Here is an 18066-nt window from a genome sequence, read left to right as displayed (position 1 = left end):
GTTGTGGGAAAATAAAAAAAAAAAATAATTTTTTTTTTTTTTTTTTTGTAGAGAAATTAAGTTTGAACAGTAATATATAAACCTTTCAAGACAGGTCTATCATTGGCTAACCCTAACCCTAACTACATTACCCACAATCCTGAAGCGATTTCCACCAATCAGAGTAGGCGCTCTTACCATGGCAGCAGAAATCTGACTCAGCAGTTCAAATAAAAGTTTGTAATGTGTGACTCAACTCTTGAGTTGGTTTGTTTGGTTCTTGGCTCTGTATTGAATCATTGTTTTTAAACGTTTGAAGAAAATGTTATTGTTGTTATTACATTTTAATATACATTTTATATGATTAATTTGCCTTTATCAGTCAGTGGCCATCCTACTGTTTAGATATTGGCATTGGCCATTAAAATGTAATTTTGGTCAATCTCTAGTGTGGATGAATGTTACTTCACAGTTATGCTCCTCTGCTCCTCAGATCATTGGTATTGGGCTATGTGGAGTGTTTGAGCTCATCAAAGAGACTCGTTTCTCGCACCCGTCACTGTGCTTACGGAGCCTTCAGGCACTTCTAGATATGCTCCAGGGGCAGCAGCCGGAGAGCTTTCAGACCGAACCTCCAGATGTTCTGGGTGAGATACCCTGTCCTGTTCAAATAAAGTGATAACATATATAAGTGAGTCTGTATGTTTTAATCATGACTCCACCGTTGGCCCTGCAGAGTCTCTCTTTCATCTTCTGCTGGAGACAACGGTGCGGAGCACAGGGATGAACGACCCCACCGGTCAGACCCTCACAGCACTATCCTGTGCCTGCCTCTTCAGCCTGGTGGTGGCCTGGGGAGACACTGGCAAAATCCTCCAGGCTGTGTCTGCCATCCTCACCAACAATGGCAGTCATGCATGTCAGACCATCCAGGTGAGTCAGTGTTTTGAGATTGCATGTGTTTTGAGGAAGTAGCTTCTTCCACTGATGCCGCTGAACTGTTTCTAGATAGATATTATTAAATAGATATTATTCCTAAACACTAGAAGATCTAATGATAAAAGTAAAATTTGGTGAAGTCTGTCAAATTTGTGCTGTTTCTGGTTGTGTGTAGCACCTACATCTCTGCATCTCCTTTTAAAGGATCCAAAATTCAGAAAGCAGTACCTGAAGTTTTAAAAGTTTAGTGGATTTCTGGCTTGGCAAGTGAGGTTGAGATTTTAAACTGCATAAAAAGCTGCTGTTCATCTGAAGTCAGGATGACAGCACATTGCCGCTCATCTCTCAGCGTGCAATAGCCAGAACTGCAACTGCATGTGGAGGTCAACAATTGAATTGCCTGAAAATGTCAAATCTCTCTGATTTCCTGTCTTTATTATATTATTCTGCCAGCGCAAAGTCCCTCAGCCAATTACTCCTTAGTCTTCTACCATCTGCATGATATAGGTCTGTCATTTTTTTTTTGCTTATTTAAATGCGTTTTAATGCTCTCTGTCAGTGTCACACTGATTTAGACATCGGAGAAGTTCATTTGTTGTTACCACGGTAACTACAACCTAATTGGAGTATGAGTAACTTGCATAGCTTGTGTAAAGTGTGATATCTGAGCCGTCGCTCACTGTCAGTTTACAGTGCACACGTCCAACTTAAAGTGGTTCAGAATGAAACTGAAGAACAGGCAAATGCTGCCGTGTATGTCCAGATCAAGTGCTTTGCAGAGCTTAACGATATTTTTCAGATTTTTAATGATATAATAGATATATGTATATATATGCATTTGCTTTTAAATGGCTTAAACAGTTATTTATTTATTTATTTTTTTGTAATTAGAGAAATTAATTTAAACCAATCAGCCATTGTTGCCCAGTATGTACGTTTAATGCACTTAAGTAAAATACAATGAGAATATATTTTAAAATAATGAAGGCATGTTTTCCACTTTGTTTACGACTAAATGGACTTAAGCATAAACAATATTTAATCATTTTAATTCATATTCACAAATATAATGTTACATGGTAGTAAACATCAATATTTACTTGTGCGTTTTTTCTGTATGAAAAAGCAACAGGGATTTCCATGAGCAAATCGCTGAATCATGGATTTGAATCGATTTATTGACATGGATAGTTTGAAATGAATAATGGAAATAATTTGAGAGCTGGCAGTGTAAGACTTGAGTTGAAGTTAAAGAACAGAGAAGAGTACTTCATCCTCTGGAGAGCTAGTGCAATAAAACTAAATGGCATTATTGACTGAAGAGTCATCTAAAGCAATAACATTGATGTTCTAGAATATCAATAAACCTCTTTGTCATCTATAGCATCACTCATCAATAGTGGTGTAACAATATTCAAACCGAACCGAAAAACCACGATACACCACCCACAGTACATACCCCGCGATACTCTCTTGGCCTTCCCCGACCCTTGCTGAGACACTTTAAACACGGACGACCATGATGGTTTTGGATTGCTTGAATCACTTCGGTATCGTTACACCCCTTCTCATCAAAGCACCTTACTGCCATTGACTGAACTCTATGGCGGGGTCAGCGAAGACAGACACAGTTGTTTATGTTAAATAAAGATCAACATAAATATTAAACAGGGAAAATAAAGTGTCCTGGGGATAAAATGTGACATAGCTGAAGGGGGCATGCTGTCCTTCTGGTGAAAGCCTGGTAAAGGTCAAGGAGTGCAGAGAGGGGTTTGGTAGGGCTTTATCTTAACTTCACACAGTTAAATGAACAACCAGTCAGTAACTATATTGATGTAAGTCTCACAAGCCTTAAAGTACAACAATAAGACCCCAACACTTGTTCATTTCGGAACATAACTTCACTGAGTGAGTCATGCCAGTGTTATTCAGCCACGGGGCGAGTCATTTGACTGATTCAAACCAATGACAAACCAACCAAGTCGTTTAGATCAATGCCAATTTTTGCCCTGCTGAAATTTTCACTGGCCTCTACACAAAAACGTTTTTGTTCTGTTTTTTTTGACCCATGTAACATTGTATTTTAATAAATAAGGTTGTTACGACACCAACATTTTAAATATAATAAAAAATGTCCCAATACTTGATTCCAGTTTTGAGGCCACAGTGAAAACTACAAGCCAACTAATAAGTTCAAACATTATTAAAGACAAGTAAACTGAAAACGCTCTAATAGTAGCATTCAGGTACAGTATGAAATACAACAGAAATCGAATAAAGTTATCAAATGTAAGGTAGGCTATATTAGGCTGCTGTCATTTTAAGACCTACAGTAAAATAAATGGTGCTGGATTTATTTTGAAACAATTTTACTCCGAAATTGCTAGACTAAAGTAGTGTACTCCAATAATTGTTATTTGATAATTTTTTTTTTTTTTTTTACAGTGTTTTGCACAGATCTAATATACTGTTGCACATCCATTTTTCACTTATTTGTTTACATTCACTTAAGACATAACTGACTATGTTTACAAGGATACTCAGCAGAACAGGCATTTTGACATTTTTGTGTATTTGTCCGTTTAGGTGCAAGAAGGCACAGAAAATAATTCTGTATTTGTGTGCTTTCTCAAGAGGAAGGATTCTCAAGAACTGTTTAAGATGTTTAACTATATTTTCAAGAACTATCTGACCTGACTGTATTTGTGTAACAAAAGGTTCCAACAATCCTGAACGCGCTTCAGAGGAGTGTGCAGGCTGTGCTGGTGGGAAAGATCCAGATCCAGGACTGGATTGGGAACGGCATCAAACGAGCTGCACTGATGAACAAATGGGTCCTGAAGGAGGTGAACATTGATGAAGATGAACGCTGTCTTCTTCAGACTGATGGTTCCTTCCTGTACCTGCTCTGTAAAGATGGCCTCTACAAAGTGGGCTCAGGGTACAGTGGCACTGTGCGGGTGAGAACATTCTTTATTTAGCTGATTACACAATGGAAATGATATAAGTTAATTTTGCTAAGCTAGTTCTCAGAGTAAATAAATGGTTCAATTATTATCTGTAACTATTAGTAATTACTAGTGATATGCGCCAGCATTTCAGAAATATTCATTAAATATTCATATCAATTAATATGAACATCGAAAATATTTGTACAGCCATTGTTTTAATGTTTATATTTCAACAATGAATATGGTGTAGAAACATAATTATATAATTAAAAAGGTGGTATAAAACATCCTTATGTGCAGTTTGAATGTTTATATTCAACTCAGGCTTTTATTTGACAGGTGCCTCTCCAGTTTTGAGATTTGTGAAGTCGTGGTTGTAGTTTAGTGCTGATGCAGCAGGTTGTATATCCTTGTGTTTGTGTGGGTGCTAATTAGGGATGTCAATTTTCGATAATTTCCATGATCGATCGTCGTTCGTTAACTTTAATGCAGCAAAATGCGTCTATTGCAGCAGCACGCAGTCACCGGCATGACAGGATGTGCAAAAGCCACTCAAAAAAAATTAAAGGGGTTTTAGTCTGAATAAAATGCTAGTAGCAGGATTGTAAAATGAATAGATGTGATTATGATCATTTGATAAAATTAAGAGAGCTCGTTTGAGAATTTTACTTTGTTGGCTGTTTCCTATCCCGTCACGGAGACCGCTGAACGCGCCTCTTTAAATGGTTTCGTGGTGCTCGTTGTTGTATTTTAAAACACAATTGCAATGTTTTCAACTGGCATGATGGCATTTAAAATAAAATGATCCCAAACGTAACTGTGGCGCGTGTGGCTGTGCTGCGCAGTCAGTGAACCGCTTCCATCGGCGCTGCTGCAGCAAAACACACTGTTGCTAACATGAAACATTATCATGTGAGTATTATGACCAGTACTTAATTTGATCCTGCTGGATCCTGTTCCGGAAAATGTCAGATTTTGAATTTTTGCGTTGCGGTAGGCCTGTTTGTTTTTAAAAATCCGGCATTTACAGTACATTAGATCGTGACAGTGCGTGCGTGCGTGTACGAGGTCGGAGGGAGTGCGGGTTTGGATAGATGTATTTGGAATATTATTTATTATAGGCTAGGCTTTGTACTTTCATCGACGTAAAACATCATCCTTCACATTGGCTAATGAGCACAGTGAGGCGGTGGTCACGCTGAACGCAACAGATTGTACAACGGAGCAGTGTAACTTCTTATTTGTTTCTTAAACTGTATTTTTTTTTGATAATGAACAGACTGCGATGTAAGTTTGAATTGCTAGAATATGTGGTGTGTGTGTGCGCGCGAGGCGCCGGTGCGATCAAACAGCTGAAACATAGAAAACTCCATTTTTGGAGTGTGCTTTTGTAAAATAAAGCAAACAAACAGAATTGCGCGTTGTCATCCTTTTCTTTCCGTGAACTTGATTATGGAGCGCCGCGCCACACTTCTGTTTTAAATTCTGTTTTTTTTTTGTTTGTTTTTTTAATTAAATTATTTTTTTCTTTTTATTTAGGCCTATTGCTTGATGATGCATTTATATACCGTCACTGTCACTCACAGCCGCTCGCACGTGCTTTGTGCATGAGCCGCACGCAGCCCAAAATTAAACGGCTTAATCGACCATCGATAGCTTTAATCGATTGCATCTCTTATCGACAATTAATCCATCATCGATTAATCGTTGACATCCCTAGTGCTAATAAGAGGCTATCATTGCAGGGCCATGTGTACAACTCCACATCATGTATCAGGAACCGTAAGGAGAAAAGTTCATGGCTGGGATTCGCCCAGGTATTGATCTCTTGTTTTATGAAAATGTTTCTCTTGATTGTCTGTCTACTTGTATAATGTCACTGTACTCCATGTGTAGCACTTAATATGGGTTTGATTTATTGGTCATGTCTTGTAATTTAAATCATTCAATGCTTATGACATTTTCAACCAGAAATGTCATTCATTGTACAGCCTTGCAAAAGAAATGTTCCTGTGGCGATTTGCTTTACAGGGTTGTTTGCTGTATCGAGACATGAACAGTCACAGCATGGTGGCCATTAAGATGAACCCAGAGACTCTGGAGCAGGAGGGCACCATCACAATGCCGGGTACAAACACCCCTCTTATGTGCTGTTGATCGCTAAGAGCAGGGCAAATAAATGGCTTGTGTCTTGACATGTTTTCTATTGAAACAGGACATATTTCCCCGAATCTTTGTAGCAATGGATATATTATGTAGTAATTTTAAGCAGTTTATATTTAAAATAATATATCTCGTAAAGATTGTTTAAGGGTTAGTTCACCCAAAAATGAAAATTAGCCCACAAATTACTCACCCTCAAGTCATCCTAGGTGTATATGACTTTCTTCTTTCAGACGAATCCAGTCGGAGTTATATTAAAAATTGTCTTTGATCTTTCAAGCTGTTTAATGCCACTCAGCGGGTGTTGCATGCATCAGTCCAAAAGAAGTTAAATAAAAAGCACCCATCCAAAAAAGTGTCTCACACGGCTCCTGGGGGTGAACAAAGGCCTCCTGCAGCAAATCGATGTGTTTTTGTAAGAACAATATCTATATTCAAAACGTAATAATCACCAAAATAATGTTCTTTTTAGCAACATCATATGACCCCTTTAACAGCATCAACACATTTTCTCTGTTTAAATGTCACTCTATTTCTCAGGTCTACAAGCAGATGGTCAGAACATCATATTTACTGATGGAGAATATATCAACCAGATAGCAGCCTGCAAAGATGTAAGTGGTTTTATTCTTTGGCAATGTTGCTCTTTTCCAAAACCCACTGAGCTATCTTTGTAGGCAGCATTTTAGGCATCATAGTCACGAAGGCAATTCCAAAAACTAGGCTGCGTAAGTATGCCAAATGAAAAGGCAGGACTGTATGAATTCTTCAGGGTGAAGGCAATACCACAATGCATTGTGCCAAGTAAAAAACAGTCTAAGATGGTGGACAAAGCGAGAGATGTTTATTGAATATAAATATACTTGCATCTGTATCAGGCTTTCTTTGGTAATAATTATAATAATCAGTAAAAGTATCGATTAAAATTTTTTTTCAAAAGAATATAATATAGTACAATGCTCTACCACTACCATTCTTTTGAACTTTCTGTTCATTGAAGAATCTTAAAGGGGAGTATTTCTGTGCCAAGTACACTCCTTTAGGGTTCGAGTATGTATTTTGTTTTGACCACAAAATCAACAATGTCACCGAAGAGATGTGCTTTTGGTTGTGAGGGAAAGATAACCTTGTTCAGCTTCCCAAAGAACCCAGCGATAAGGGAATTATTATGTCGAGGTCACAGCTTGCAGACGATTGCTATGCAAAAGCTCTGCGTGCTATTGACTCTTTAGCTCCATCCACGGCACGCCTCCAGGAGCTCGACTGTTTTCAGGGAGAAGCACAAAGCTGTATCTGTCTTTTATAAATCTGATAAAACTAAAGACTCTTCGGAGATATGAAAGATGCAGTACTCTATAGGTACTCCAGATTAACATGAGATTGGCAGAAGCTTAAAAAAAAAAAATCAGTTACCAAAAAAATAAGCAGCACAACTGTTTTTAACATTGATAATAATAATAAATGTTTCGTAAGCAGCAAATCAGCATATTAGGATGATTTCTGCAGAATATTGTGACAATTACAAAATTAAGAAATTACAGCGTTGCCATCATAGGAATACATTGCATTATAAAATATACTAAAATAGAAAACGTTATTTTAAATCGTAATAGTATTTCTCAATATTACTGTTTTTACTGTATTTTTGATCAAATAAATGCAGCCATGGTGAGCAGAAGAGACTATTTTCAAAAGAATTTAAAAAATCATACTTACCCCAAATTTTTTAACGGTATAGTGTATATAAAATTATTTGCATGTGCTTTTTTTTTCTTGCCATTAGCTTAGCAACATGCTGATGTTAAACTCAATCATATGTGACCCTGGAGCACAAAACCAGTCTTAAGTTGCTGGGGTATATTTGTAGCAATAGCCAACAATACATTGTATGGGTCAAAATTATAGATTTTTTTTTATGCCAAAAATCATTAGGATATTAAGTAAAGATCATGTTCCATGAAGATATTTTGTAAATTTCCTACTGTAAATATATTAAAACTTAATTTTTGATTAGTAATATGCATTGCTAAGAACTTAATTTGAACAACTTTAAAGGCGATTTTCTCAATATTTAGATTTTTTTGCACCCTCAGATTCCAGATATTCAAATAGTTGTATCTCGGCCAAATATTGTCCTATCCTAACAAACCATACATCACTGGAAATCTTATTTATTCGGCTTTCAGATTATGTATAAATCTCAATTTCGAAAAATTGACCCTTATGACTGGTTTTGTGGACCAGGGTCACATATCATATCATGGAATCAATCATATCCACTAAAAAAAATTTATTTGCAGGAACTGTCATTAGTTAATTCTTCAAGCCAAGCCGCTAGATGACTGGGTGATGTAGCCAACCGAGACAAGTGCTCAAACTGTTCTGTTAGACTGCAATAAGCATGAAAAAGATGGGTAACAATGCATGAACCCCAAGAATTGTTTAGTGTGTTTAATCCAAAATGAACAGCCTGTTCTCTCCATGCTGCGGTCTTCATCAGGCGATAACAGATTCCCCTGTTCCTCCCCCTGCACGTCATACAAACATGATCAGTGCCTTTTTCTCAAGTGGTATGATTGTGGCTGTCAGCAGCACCTGATCTCCTTTGTTTCAGCCGATTTCAGCACTGCTGTGTGTGTGTGTGTAGGCAGGGGAGGGGCTGCAGCAGCGGACGTGGGCATTTCTCTTAGAATTGAACCCACTGGCAGATCGTGAGTGGGCAGCAGTACAGGGAGGGGATGTGATAATTCATATTTGCCTTTGAAGATTTCTTTATGCATACATGAATGAGAGATGATAAGTGAGGGAGTGCTGAGGTTGAAGTTGTAAGGGTTAATGCTATGAACTGTTATGCCACATATCTTTGAGGAAGGACGAAGGGCAAGAGCAAGGTTTTTGAAAGCTTACTCACATACTCGTTAACAGCGGCAAATCAGACTCCAGTGTGTTGTCTTCTGTTTCTTATCACATGCTCACTTAATGCAACTGAACACTGAACTTAAGTGCGTGTGTTTCTGGATGAAACTGGCTCAGTATGTGTGAGGCTGCTGCTAGTAGTGAGGGTGCGTTTCTGCTTTGCATCTCCTGTGTGCATTCTCCCTTTGACCCTCACATACTCGCTGCTCCCTCAGATGAGAGGCTAAAGCCTCTAATGGTGTCAAAGCCTCTGAGATTGTCATCATTTACCTTCATGTTGTTTCAAACTAGCAAGACTTTGAAAAACAAGTGAAGATATTTTTAATGAAAGAGATTTCTGTCTCTCCATTGAAAGTTTATTACACCAAACATATACATATATAGAGCATATTAAATATGGTCAACGGAAGCTCTAATGTGCTTGCTTGATGCACAAGGAATTTTGAAGCTTGGAAATGTTGGTTTCATGGATGTTCAAAAGATGGAATTGATGAGAGAATATTCAAAATGTAACAGTTGAATTGTCATGTTATCGCCAGACTGGTATGAAGAATGTTTAGAAGCAGCCACGTCCATGGACTGATTCACACATGGAAATTTGGGTTAAGGTGCAGTCACATTTGCACTTCTTTGGCCAATTTATGCGGGCGAAATCTTGTCATTTCAGTGGGAATCCATGCAATCAGGAATTTCACATGAGGGTGAAAGACCCCATCCCCATATTTTGCAACAGGTTCAAGTTGATCAACGCAGATTAGAAAGCTGCTTGGTTTGAAAGTGACTTCTGTGTAAAATGTGCGTCATACATCGCTACACTATTGATAATAGACAATGGACCTTTTTTGCCCATGAAATTTCACTAAAATGTTACTATTATGACTGCATGTGCAAATCAGCCAGTGCATGAAGCTCACTTACTAGCAGAAAGATGTATTCAAAGAAGTATTAAAAGGCTGCAGACTTTAGGGCTGGGCGATATAGCTAAAAAATGTATCAACGATATAATGTTTCATATCGTTCGGGATCGATAATTATTGACTTTTTTTTATAACCTTTTTTAAAACAACGAGCAATATAATTTTTTTTTTTACATTTAACCACTGTATTTTTAAATTAACCCAATTTATTGAGACTAACAACAAATATTTTTGTTTTAACAGTCAAACACACAATAAAAATTAAACAAATATCTAATTTTCTAATGTTTTATATGCAGATTAAATAGGCATGCGCTGAATATGCATTCTGTGTGAATGGCTTGGTTTCGGTTTTAACCTAATCAAGATCTTCTCCGCAGTGAGTTTCTATATTTCTCTAATATTTTGAATGCATAACAGCAGTGGCGCGTCTCATGGGCTAGATTAACAAAACATTTAAAATGCAACAACGTCAATTACATCATCATCACCGCATCTCGTGCTCCACTGATGACGCTCCCTGATGCACTCCTAACATTTGATTGTACTATTTTTGCATTCAAATGCAAATGTTTATTTTAAATTTGACTAATATTAATTTTTTTATTCACAATCTCCTCATCACAGGCAGGCACAGCACTCAATTCAGCATATGTTCGTGTTTGTGTGTGCTGTCTGCGTCACTCATAGCACGTGCCTATATCGTGCACTATATCGAACATTTTTATATCGTTATCGAAGAAGGTGTACCGTTGATAAATATAGATACCGTTTTATCGCCCAGGCCTAGCTGCAGTTGAGGTAAGCAAAAGAGTGACGCTGCAGAATCCCAGATTGCAAATGGCAAAAGCATTCGCCACTGAAGACTGCCTGAAAAATAAAACACTAGACAGGGCAGTTTGGATTGGTAACTTATCGAGACTATCAAAGGATTGAAACCGAACTGGCCCTGCTGCAACAGATAGTCAAACTCAAGCCATTGGTTGGCCAAGCCAAGATCACCATGTCAAACTAACTGGGATGATCAAACAAACAGAACCATGTATTGAAAACATCTCTTTTTAATATACTCTTTAGCGGAAACAACCTACAAATGTTTGCTTGTAGTCAATTTTGCATATTTACCTGGGATAAGAAGTGTTTTAGCATCAAAAAGATGCCTCACATGACCCTCCTAAAGTACCTTCTATTGCAGGTCAATTTAAATGTTTAATAACCGTATAATTGTTTCAATTCTGCTACTGGCTACCAAACATTGACGTTACATTTCGCAGATGATGAAAGAGACGGGGTTTTTATGATGATTATTAATGTTTTTGTGTATATGTTTGGGTTGTTTTAGGATGGCTTTGTGGTGCGGATCTACGCCACCAGCTCAGACCCGGCCCTACAGCAGGAACTGCAGCTCAAACTGGCCAGGAAGTGTCTTCATGCCTGTGGCATCTCCCTCTTTGACCTGGAGAAAGACCTTCATATCATTAGTGAGAGCTGTGCTTCAGTGCACACACGTCTGTGCATGCACATCAGTGTTTAAGAGGAAGTACGTGTTGAAAAGAATTAACTTGGTGTTGTCTCTTTTGCGGCGTGTGTGTGTTTATGTCCTCAGGCACAGGGTTTGATGAGGAAGCAGCCCTGATTGGAGCTGGCAGAGAGTTTGCTTTGATGAAAACGGCATCTGGGAAGGTAGACCTACCTCTCTATATTCCTCTGTGTCTCTGCATTAGTGTTTAACTGAATCTGAACACATTTTTTCATGTGGTGGTGGAAGTGCTACTGTCTTGCATAATTACAGCATCAGCTTAGAAGTAAAGATAAAGCAGATCATGATCGACTGAATGCCAGTAAACATTTGAAGAACATGTTTGGGTTTTAAGAAAATATGTTTTGGAATTTAAAGGGGTCCTATTATGCTTTTTCACTTTTTCAACTTTAGTTAGTCTGTAATGTTGCTGTTTGAGCATAAAAAAGATATGTAACGCTGCACTAGAGAAGGCAACGAGTGTTATCTCTATGTCGGAGACACGCTAACTTTCCCAAGGCAGACTAATTTAGAGTGGTTACAATCATCCGGGTTTAAATCACGCTCAAAATTATTTGATTTTGACTCAATATTTACACTGAAGCTCGCAGGCGGCTATGGTAAGAGGCATGACATTTCCAGACCTGGCGCTGAGTGCTGCCAATCACAACACACACTGGCCCAGCCAACCAATCACAGCACATTTCGTATTTCAGAAGGCGGGCCTTCATTTGATACAGGAACTATTCGATCTGTTCATGCTAGCCTGGGGAGATAGGTGTTGTAATAATGTAAAATATGTGAAAAATAGTGTGTTTTTCAAACAACCTAGTATGAGAGCCTGTTCTAGTACACCCCCAAAACAAAATAAAGACTTTGTAAAAGAGCATAATAGGACCCCTTTAAGTCTATTTAAGGACCAATAAGTTAACATAAAATCAAAAAATTATATATATACTTGAAATCAAAAATAGATGTACTTTTTGACCCTGTAATCTTTAATCAGAGTCCCATATCTTCCTGCAATATTGTTCACTTCTCTTTGCTGATGTATGAAAATGTCACAATATGGAAGTCAGTTGCAACTTTTGGTTTATGTTGATGTTTTGGATTAAGAAAAAATTGTCATTACAATTAAACATCTCCTATTTCCATTTATTATTATTTTTTATTATTATTATTTTATTTTTTTTACCTATTCATGTACTTATTGGAGAGCAAAAAATATATAAATGTATATTACTCTGCCTTAGCTTGTGTCACTATGAATCCAAACTATAAGTAATAGAAATGCTTTTGTACGATTAAAGAAAACTGGGTCTGTTGACAAGTGATAAAAGAGCACTGAAGCACAGTTAAATTTAGCTAGTGCGCAATCATCTGGCCATTAAATATGCACATTTTTTTCGTAATCTTCATAAATCTACATCGGATGGAGGTTGTGCGAGTGAGTAAGGGTATGAAACTACATGTTTCATCAGTGTGTGAGGTTCACACTAGGTCTAGCAGGCAGGGCTGATGGCAGTGATGCTGTCTCTGGTGTGAAAGCGACAGCAGCAGCAGAGAAGGGCAGCCTGTAGAGCCGCACACATGCTTAAATAACTGGAAGTAATTTGATTATTCTACCCTTCCAGTTGAGCGCCGAGGCTCTTTAACACTCTGTGAGGCTGGAGCGTTTGAGAGGCCAAAGCGAGCACAGCTTGTGTGTATTTACACGTGATCCTCACGCAGTACAAATACAGGGGAGTGGATCGTATCCAAAACTGACACACAATGAGCACTAAGTGCAAGTACAAATCAGCTTTGGCAAGTACATAAAACAGTTTAGCCATCTGGCAGTAACTTGATTAGGAATTGTAAAAAAAAATGCTTTGTTAAATTACGTCGGTTAATAATTTATGGCCGGTTTATTATCTCAGTCGACCTGCTGTTGTCAGGTGTGGCAAAAAGTAAAAAATGGACGCTGGGTGTGTCTCATTGATGTGAAGTTATGGAATGTGTTTTAGGGAGGTGCAGTGAGTATGTGCCAGGCCTCATGAGATATGAGAGCTGCTGTAGGTTTATCATTCTGTAAGACTAAACTCAGTCTTTACCTTATCTGGAAATTATCCAGTCATGTGTGTGTAGCAGTGTAGAGTCATGACTGGGCAACTTTCTTAATAAACGCCGTGGCCTGTAATATAAAAGATGGTCACATACATTTTATGGACTGCAGAAATGCTGACATGTGTTTTCTGTCATCATTGATTGTGGTTATTGTGTTTTCCTTTACAGAAGTACAGTATTAGCTTCCCACATGACACATTTTAAAGTTTTAAAATGCTATGCTGCTATATTTCATTAATCACCTCAAAGTGTATGTTACTGAAATGACTTTTAAAGGCACAATATGTAAGTTTTTGCCACTAGAGGTCGCATTTTCAAAACAATAACAAAGGCGAAGCTTGATGATGCTATGAAGGAGAGTAAAAACAATGGGTGATGTCATTTTCACCATCCAGAGATGTATGGAATTCACAAATCATGTTCACGGATGAGGTAATGAATGCATTTTTTATTAACTTAACCTCCCACAGTTATTCAAACAGCGAATAAATTATACAGAGAAAGCGAGCAAAGAACATTTACATTATCAAAGAACATCATCACTGACTTCAGGCTAGCGCAAGTTCAAGCACTCTCAAAAACTCCCATTATAATCAGTGAAGCTGTCTACACTGTTTGATGAACGAATCTCTTAATGACATCATATGTGCATCTGCACTTTGTGGTTTATGAATTTGTGAGAGAGCAGAATTCAGTCAGCGAGCGCGCATTGAACAACAAAACTCCTGTTTCAGCGATGACTCATCTGAATGCCTCTGATTGGCCGCTGCGTTCATAAACTCAACAGACTCGTCTTTGATTGGTTATAATGCGCAACACTGTAAAAACACGTAAAAAGAATCATGATGCAACATTGAGCAGATCTAAATTTAATGCTGCAGTCAACAGTTTTCATTTCATTGTCATTTTATTCGCGACAGCCGTAATGAACTTAGTTTAAATCTGCAGCGGCATTTTTGTCCACGTGTGTTGCCATAGTTTCTACAAGAGGAAACCGATAGCACAGATATAACGTCATTTAGCCCTATTCGGACGGTAATTGTTTCTCATGGGGACGTCTGTAAAAAATAAATCTCCATTACTCCTCAGTGATTAAACACATGCTTTCGGATGAAGATAAATTTGCGGTGGACGTCTGAGTTTGTAATTCTATGAACCCGGAACTGCGTGTCTTTCGTAGTCAAGTCACATGATCATTGACGTGCTCAGTCAGATGTTCAACATGGCGACAAGGAAGCAACACTGGACGCGCGAAGAAACACTAACTTTAATGTCAGTGTGGGAGATCCAAAATTTCAAAAACAATTCGACAAAACTATTCATAATCATAAAATGTGGGAGGCGGTGTGGCGAGAAGCTTTCTAGCTTTCTAAATTTCTAGTACTTCGGTGATGTAGGTGTCCATTTTTAATGCACGAGATGCCACTTTTCTGATACAAATTACCGCGAAGTGCAACCGTACGGTGCATTTCAGTCATCAAAAAGGATTTACAAAACGACTTTTGGATTGATCTCCTTTTAGAACCTCAGAGATGTGGATTCGGACGGCAGTTATATGACCACATGACCTTGGTGTTTGTCAAAAAACAGTAGGTAATTCAGCTGGGGATTTTTACGCGGGTGGTGAGAGAAAAACACCGACATCCTGGATTCGGACGGCATTAAAATCACCAACTACCCCCCGTAAATGGTTAAAATCCCTTATGTCCCCCTGAGAAACAATTACCGTCCAAATAGGGCTATTGATAGGTGACAAGGTGGCCTAATGTTTAGAGAGTCTGACCTGTAACCCGAAGGTTGCGGGTTCGAGTCTCAGGTCCGGCAGGAATTGTCGGTGGGGGGAGTGAATGTACTGTACAGTGCTCTCTTCCACCCTCAATACCACGACTGAGGTGAGACCCTTGAGCACCGAACCCACCAACTGCTCCCCGGGCACCGCAGCAATATGGCTGACCACTGCTCCGGATGTGTGTTCACGGTGTGTGTGTGTTCACTACTGTGTGTGCACTTGGATATATTAAATGCAGAGCACTTCACAATTCACAATGACAAGGGACGAGCCATTATTTAAAATTGAAATTTCTCTGGATTTGCAAATCCTTGGGAACTTTTGGGATAATGCAAGTACACAACTGCATGATTTTTGGATATTTTATTACGAAAAATCGTACATATTGTGCCTTTAAATGGCCAATGATACTATTGTATGTGTGTTTCAGGGTTATTTTAGTTAACTGAAACTAAAACATAAAACAATTTTCATTACTCAAACTCTGCTAGCACCTGTAGACACGATTAGACGGTAGAGATTTTGGGCTTTCGTTTCTATTGCAGTTACATGCTCATGTTGCTGTGCTGTGTGGTCACGAAAACGTATCGTTTGCATGTGCTTTTAAGCATTGCGGTTTAAAAACAAGTGATTTTAAGCCGATGAAACGCAGTCAGCAGCGAAAGAGAACTAATTTCGTTATATGCGTGCACGTGAAGACAGTGCTCATAGAGCACGGGAGTATTGAACTTTTGAGTTATTTTTGCTGCTTTGTAGGCCTTGAACGGTTAAATACACACACTACTATGTGTCTGCTGAGAAAGAAAACACATGTGTAACAGTATATTGGTCGGGCAGCTCTTAAAGTTACAGCAGTCTAATATTCCTGCTGTCTGTCATTCATGTTAATCAAACAATAAAAGAGAAAATCTCTCACTGCTCTTGTCTAAATCACTTTTGTAACTTTAGTAAGAAGAGATATATATTTAATTTACACAGTGAAGAATATGCAGTGTTTTTATACATTCGATTACTTTATACAATGTATGTAGTATTTCTTATTATGTGTTGTACTGTAGTTTTTTGGTCCTATTGCTTGTAATTAGTTTCTTATTCTTCCTTTAATCGCTGACTGTTTACTTGTCTTCAGTGAACTTGAGTTTTTTTTATATTTTTTTATTTGGGCTAGTATTAGTATGTTTTGATATCATAAAGACCTTACTTAAAGCAAAAATAACTATATTGTGATTATATAATGTTAGCGTGAGATAAAATGACTCTTACCGTGATATAAGCCCACCCCTACTCAAACCGGCCACTCTCAACGACATGTCAAGACATGTCATGCCAGATTTGTTGAGTGATATATTTGTGACATTTGGCCTTGTATGTTGTAACAAAGGTACACATTCAAATTACGCAAATCATATTTGTGAGCTACAGTGAAGGGAAAATTTCAGAAGCTTCAGATTTCCTTTTGTTGTCTACGAAAGCGAAAAAATCATACAGGTTTAGAACAACATGGAGATGAAACAGTGACAGATATTGTGTGTTTGTGTAAACTATCCCTTAAATACACCATTTGGGTGCAGTTATAGGCTGGTGCAAAAGAGTTGTCCTATCACTACTTGAGTGCCTTAACTAGCGTCCGTATGACAGTTCTTGAGTGTCATTTCAGCGGTTCATTTCTATTATCTGACAGAAGTATTTGTTGAGGCCATTGCGCGCAGAATTAATAACACACAAGGGAGACTTAAACATGATTGACTTCCTCTCCTCTGATGCAGATCTACTATACTGGAAAGTATCAGAGCCTCGGTATCAAGCAGGGCGGCCCGTCGGCTGGGAAGTGGGTGGAGCTGCCAGTAACTAAGTCGCCCAAGATTGTGCAGTTCTCAGTGGGCCATGACGGCTCCCACGCCCTGCTGGTGGCGGAGGATGGGAGCGTCTTCTTCACGGGCTCTGCCAGCAAAGGGGAGGACGGAGAGTCAAGTATGACGGAAATTATTATCGTGTACATACTTGATCTGAAATAATGTTTTTGCACGTAGATCAACCGCTTGTGATGCTGTCTGTCTTTAGCAAAGAGCAGGAGACAACCAAAGCCCTACAAACCCAAGAAGATGATCAAACTCGAGACCAAGACCGCCATCTATACGGCCTGCAACAATGGCAGTAGCAGCATTGTCACTAAAGATGGAGAGCTCTACATGTTTGGCAAGGATGCCATTTACAGCGACAGTACCTGTAAGCGCCACCTGCCAGATGCTCGTAATGTTGGCAGGGATGAAATGATGGCCTTATCATATTGCTGTCTGTAAAATCATATATCTGTCTCCTGTGGAAGAGATTATTTAGAGCCAGTACATGCTCCACATTCACAAAAGGGGGACATATTTAGAAAACACCATATTTGGATGTTCAGACTACGTACTTAAATGGTTTCCGGTGTTTTTTTTAAATTTTTTTTTAATGGGTTCCCTGCCAGCTTAACTTTGCTGATATGGCAAATATTCCTGCAGTTCGTGCTCTACATATGGAATACTCAGTTTCGCAATTCATTGATTCATATTTCTTTACCAATCCTGAAGCAGAGTTTCAGAATATTCAAATACCGTCATCACCGATTGGTGCATGGTGAGTTCTTGCAGCATATTCAAACGTCAAACTGTGTATCCGACTTAGGGGGCCCTATGAAATAATTTTTTCCCCCCAAATTTCATTGTTTTTTTTATTGTCCTGGATTCTGTTTTAACGATTATATTAAAACTGTATTAAAAAAATCAAGTAATAAAAAAAGCCAAATTA

At 38.4% G+C, this 18066-nt stretch overlaps 1 protein-coding gene across 1 annotated transcript in view; it reads left to right on the top strand.

The window, feature by feature from the left end:
• Positions 1–18066, top strand: part of LOC107670888 (E3 ubiquitin-protein ligase MYCBP2-like) — a 64444-nt gene that overhangs the window by 44577 nt on the left and 1801 nt on the right. The window contains exons 4-13 of the mRNA XM_016463687.1: positions 473–626; positions 716–912; positions 3636–3878; positions 5615–5686; positions 5901–5997; positions 6573–6646; positions 11208–11346; positions 11472–11548; positions 17046–17250; positions 17341–17505. Of these exons, the coding sequence (XP_016319173.1) occupies positions 473–626; positions 716–912; positions 3636–3878; positions 5615–5686; positions 5901–5997; positions 6573–6646; positions 11208–11346; positions 11472–11548; positions 17046–17250; positions 17341–17505 (1423 nt within the window). The remainder of the gene's footprint in view (positions 1–472; positions 627–715; positions 913–3635; positions 3879–5614; positions 5687–5900; positions 5998–6572; positions 6647–11207; positions 11347–11471; positions 11549–17045; positions 17251–17340; positions 17506–18066) is intronic.

The sequence above is a fragment of the Sinocyclocheilus anshuiensis genome, unplaced genomic scaffold, assembly GCF_001515605.1.
Source record: "Sinocyclocheilus anshuiensis isolate Anshui unplaced genomic scaffold, SAMN03320099.WGS_v1.1 scaffold1366, whole genome shotgun sequence".
Classification (NCBI taxonomy): domain Eukaryota; kingdom Metazoa; phylum Chordata; class Actinopteri; order Cypriniformes; family Cyprinidae; genus Sinocyclocheilus; species Sinocyclocheilus anshuiensis.
Note: the sequence above shows the minus strand (reverse complement) of the source record. Positions and strands in the feature narration are given on the sequence as shown.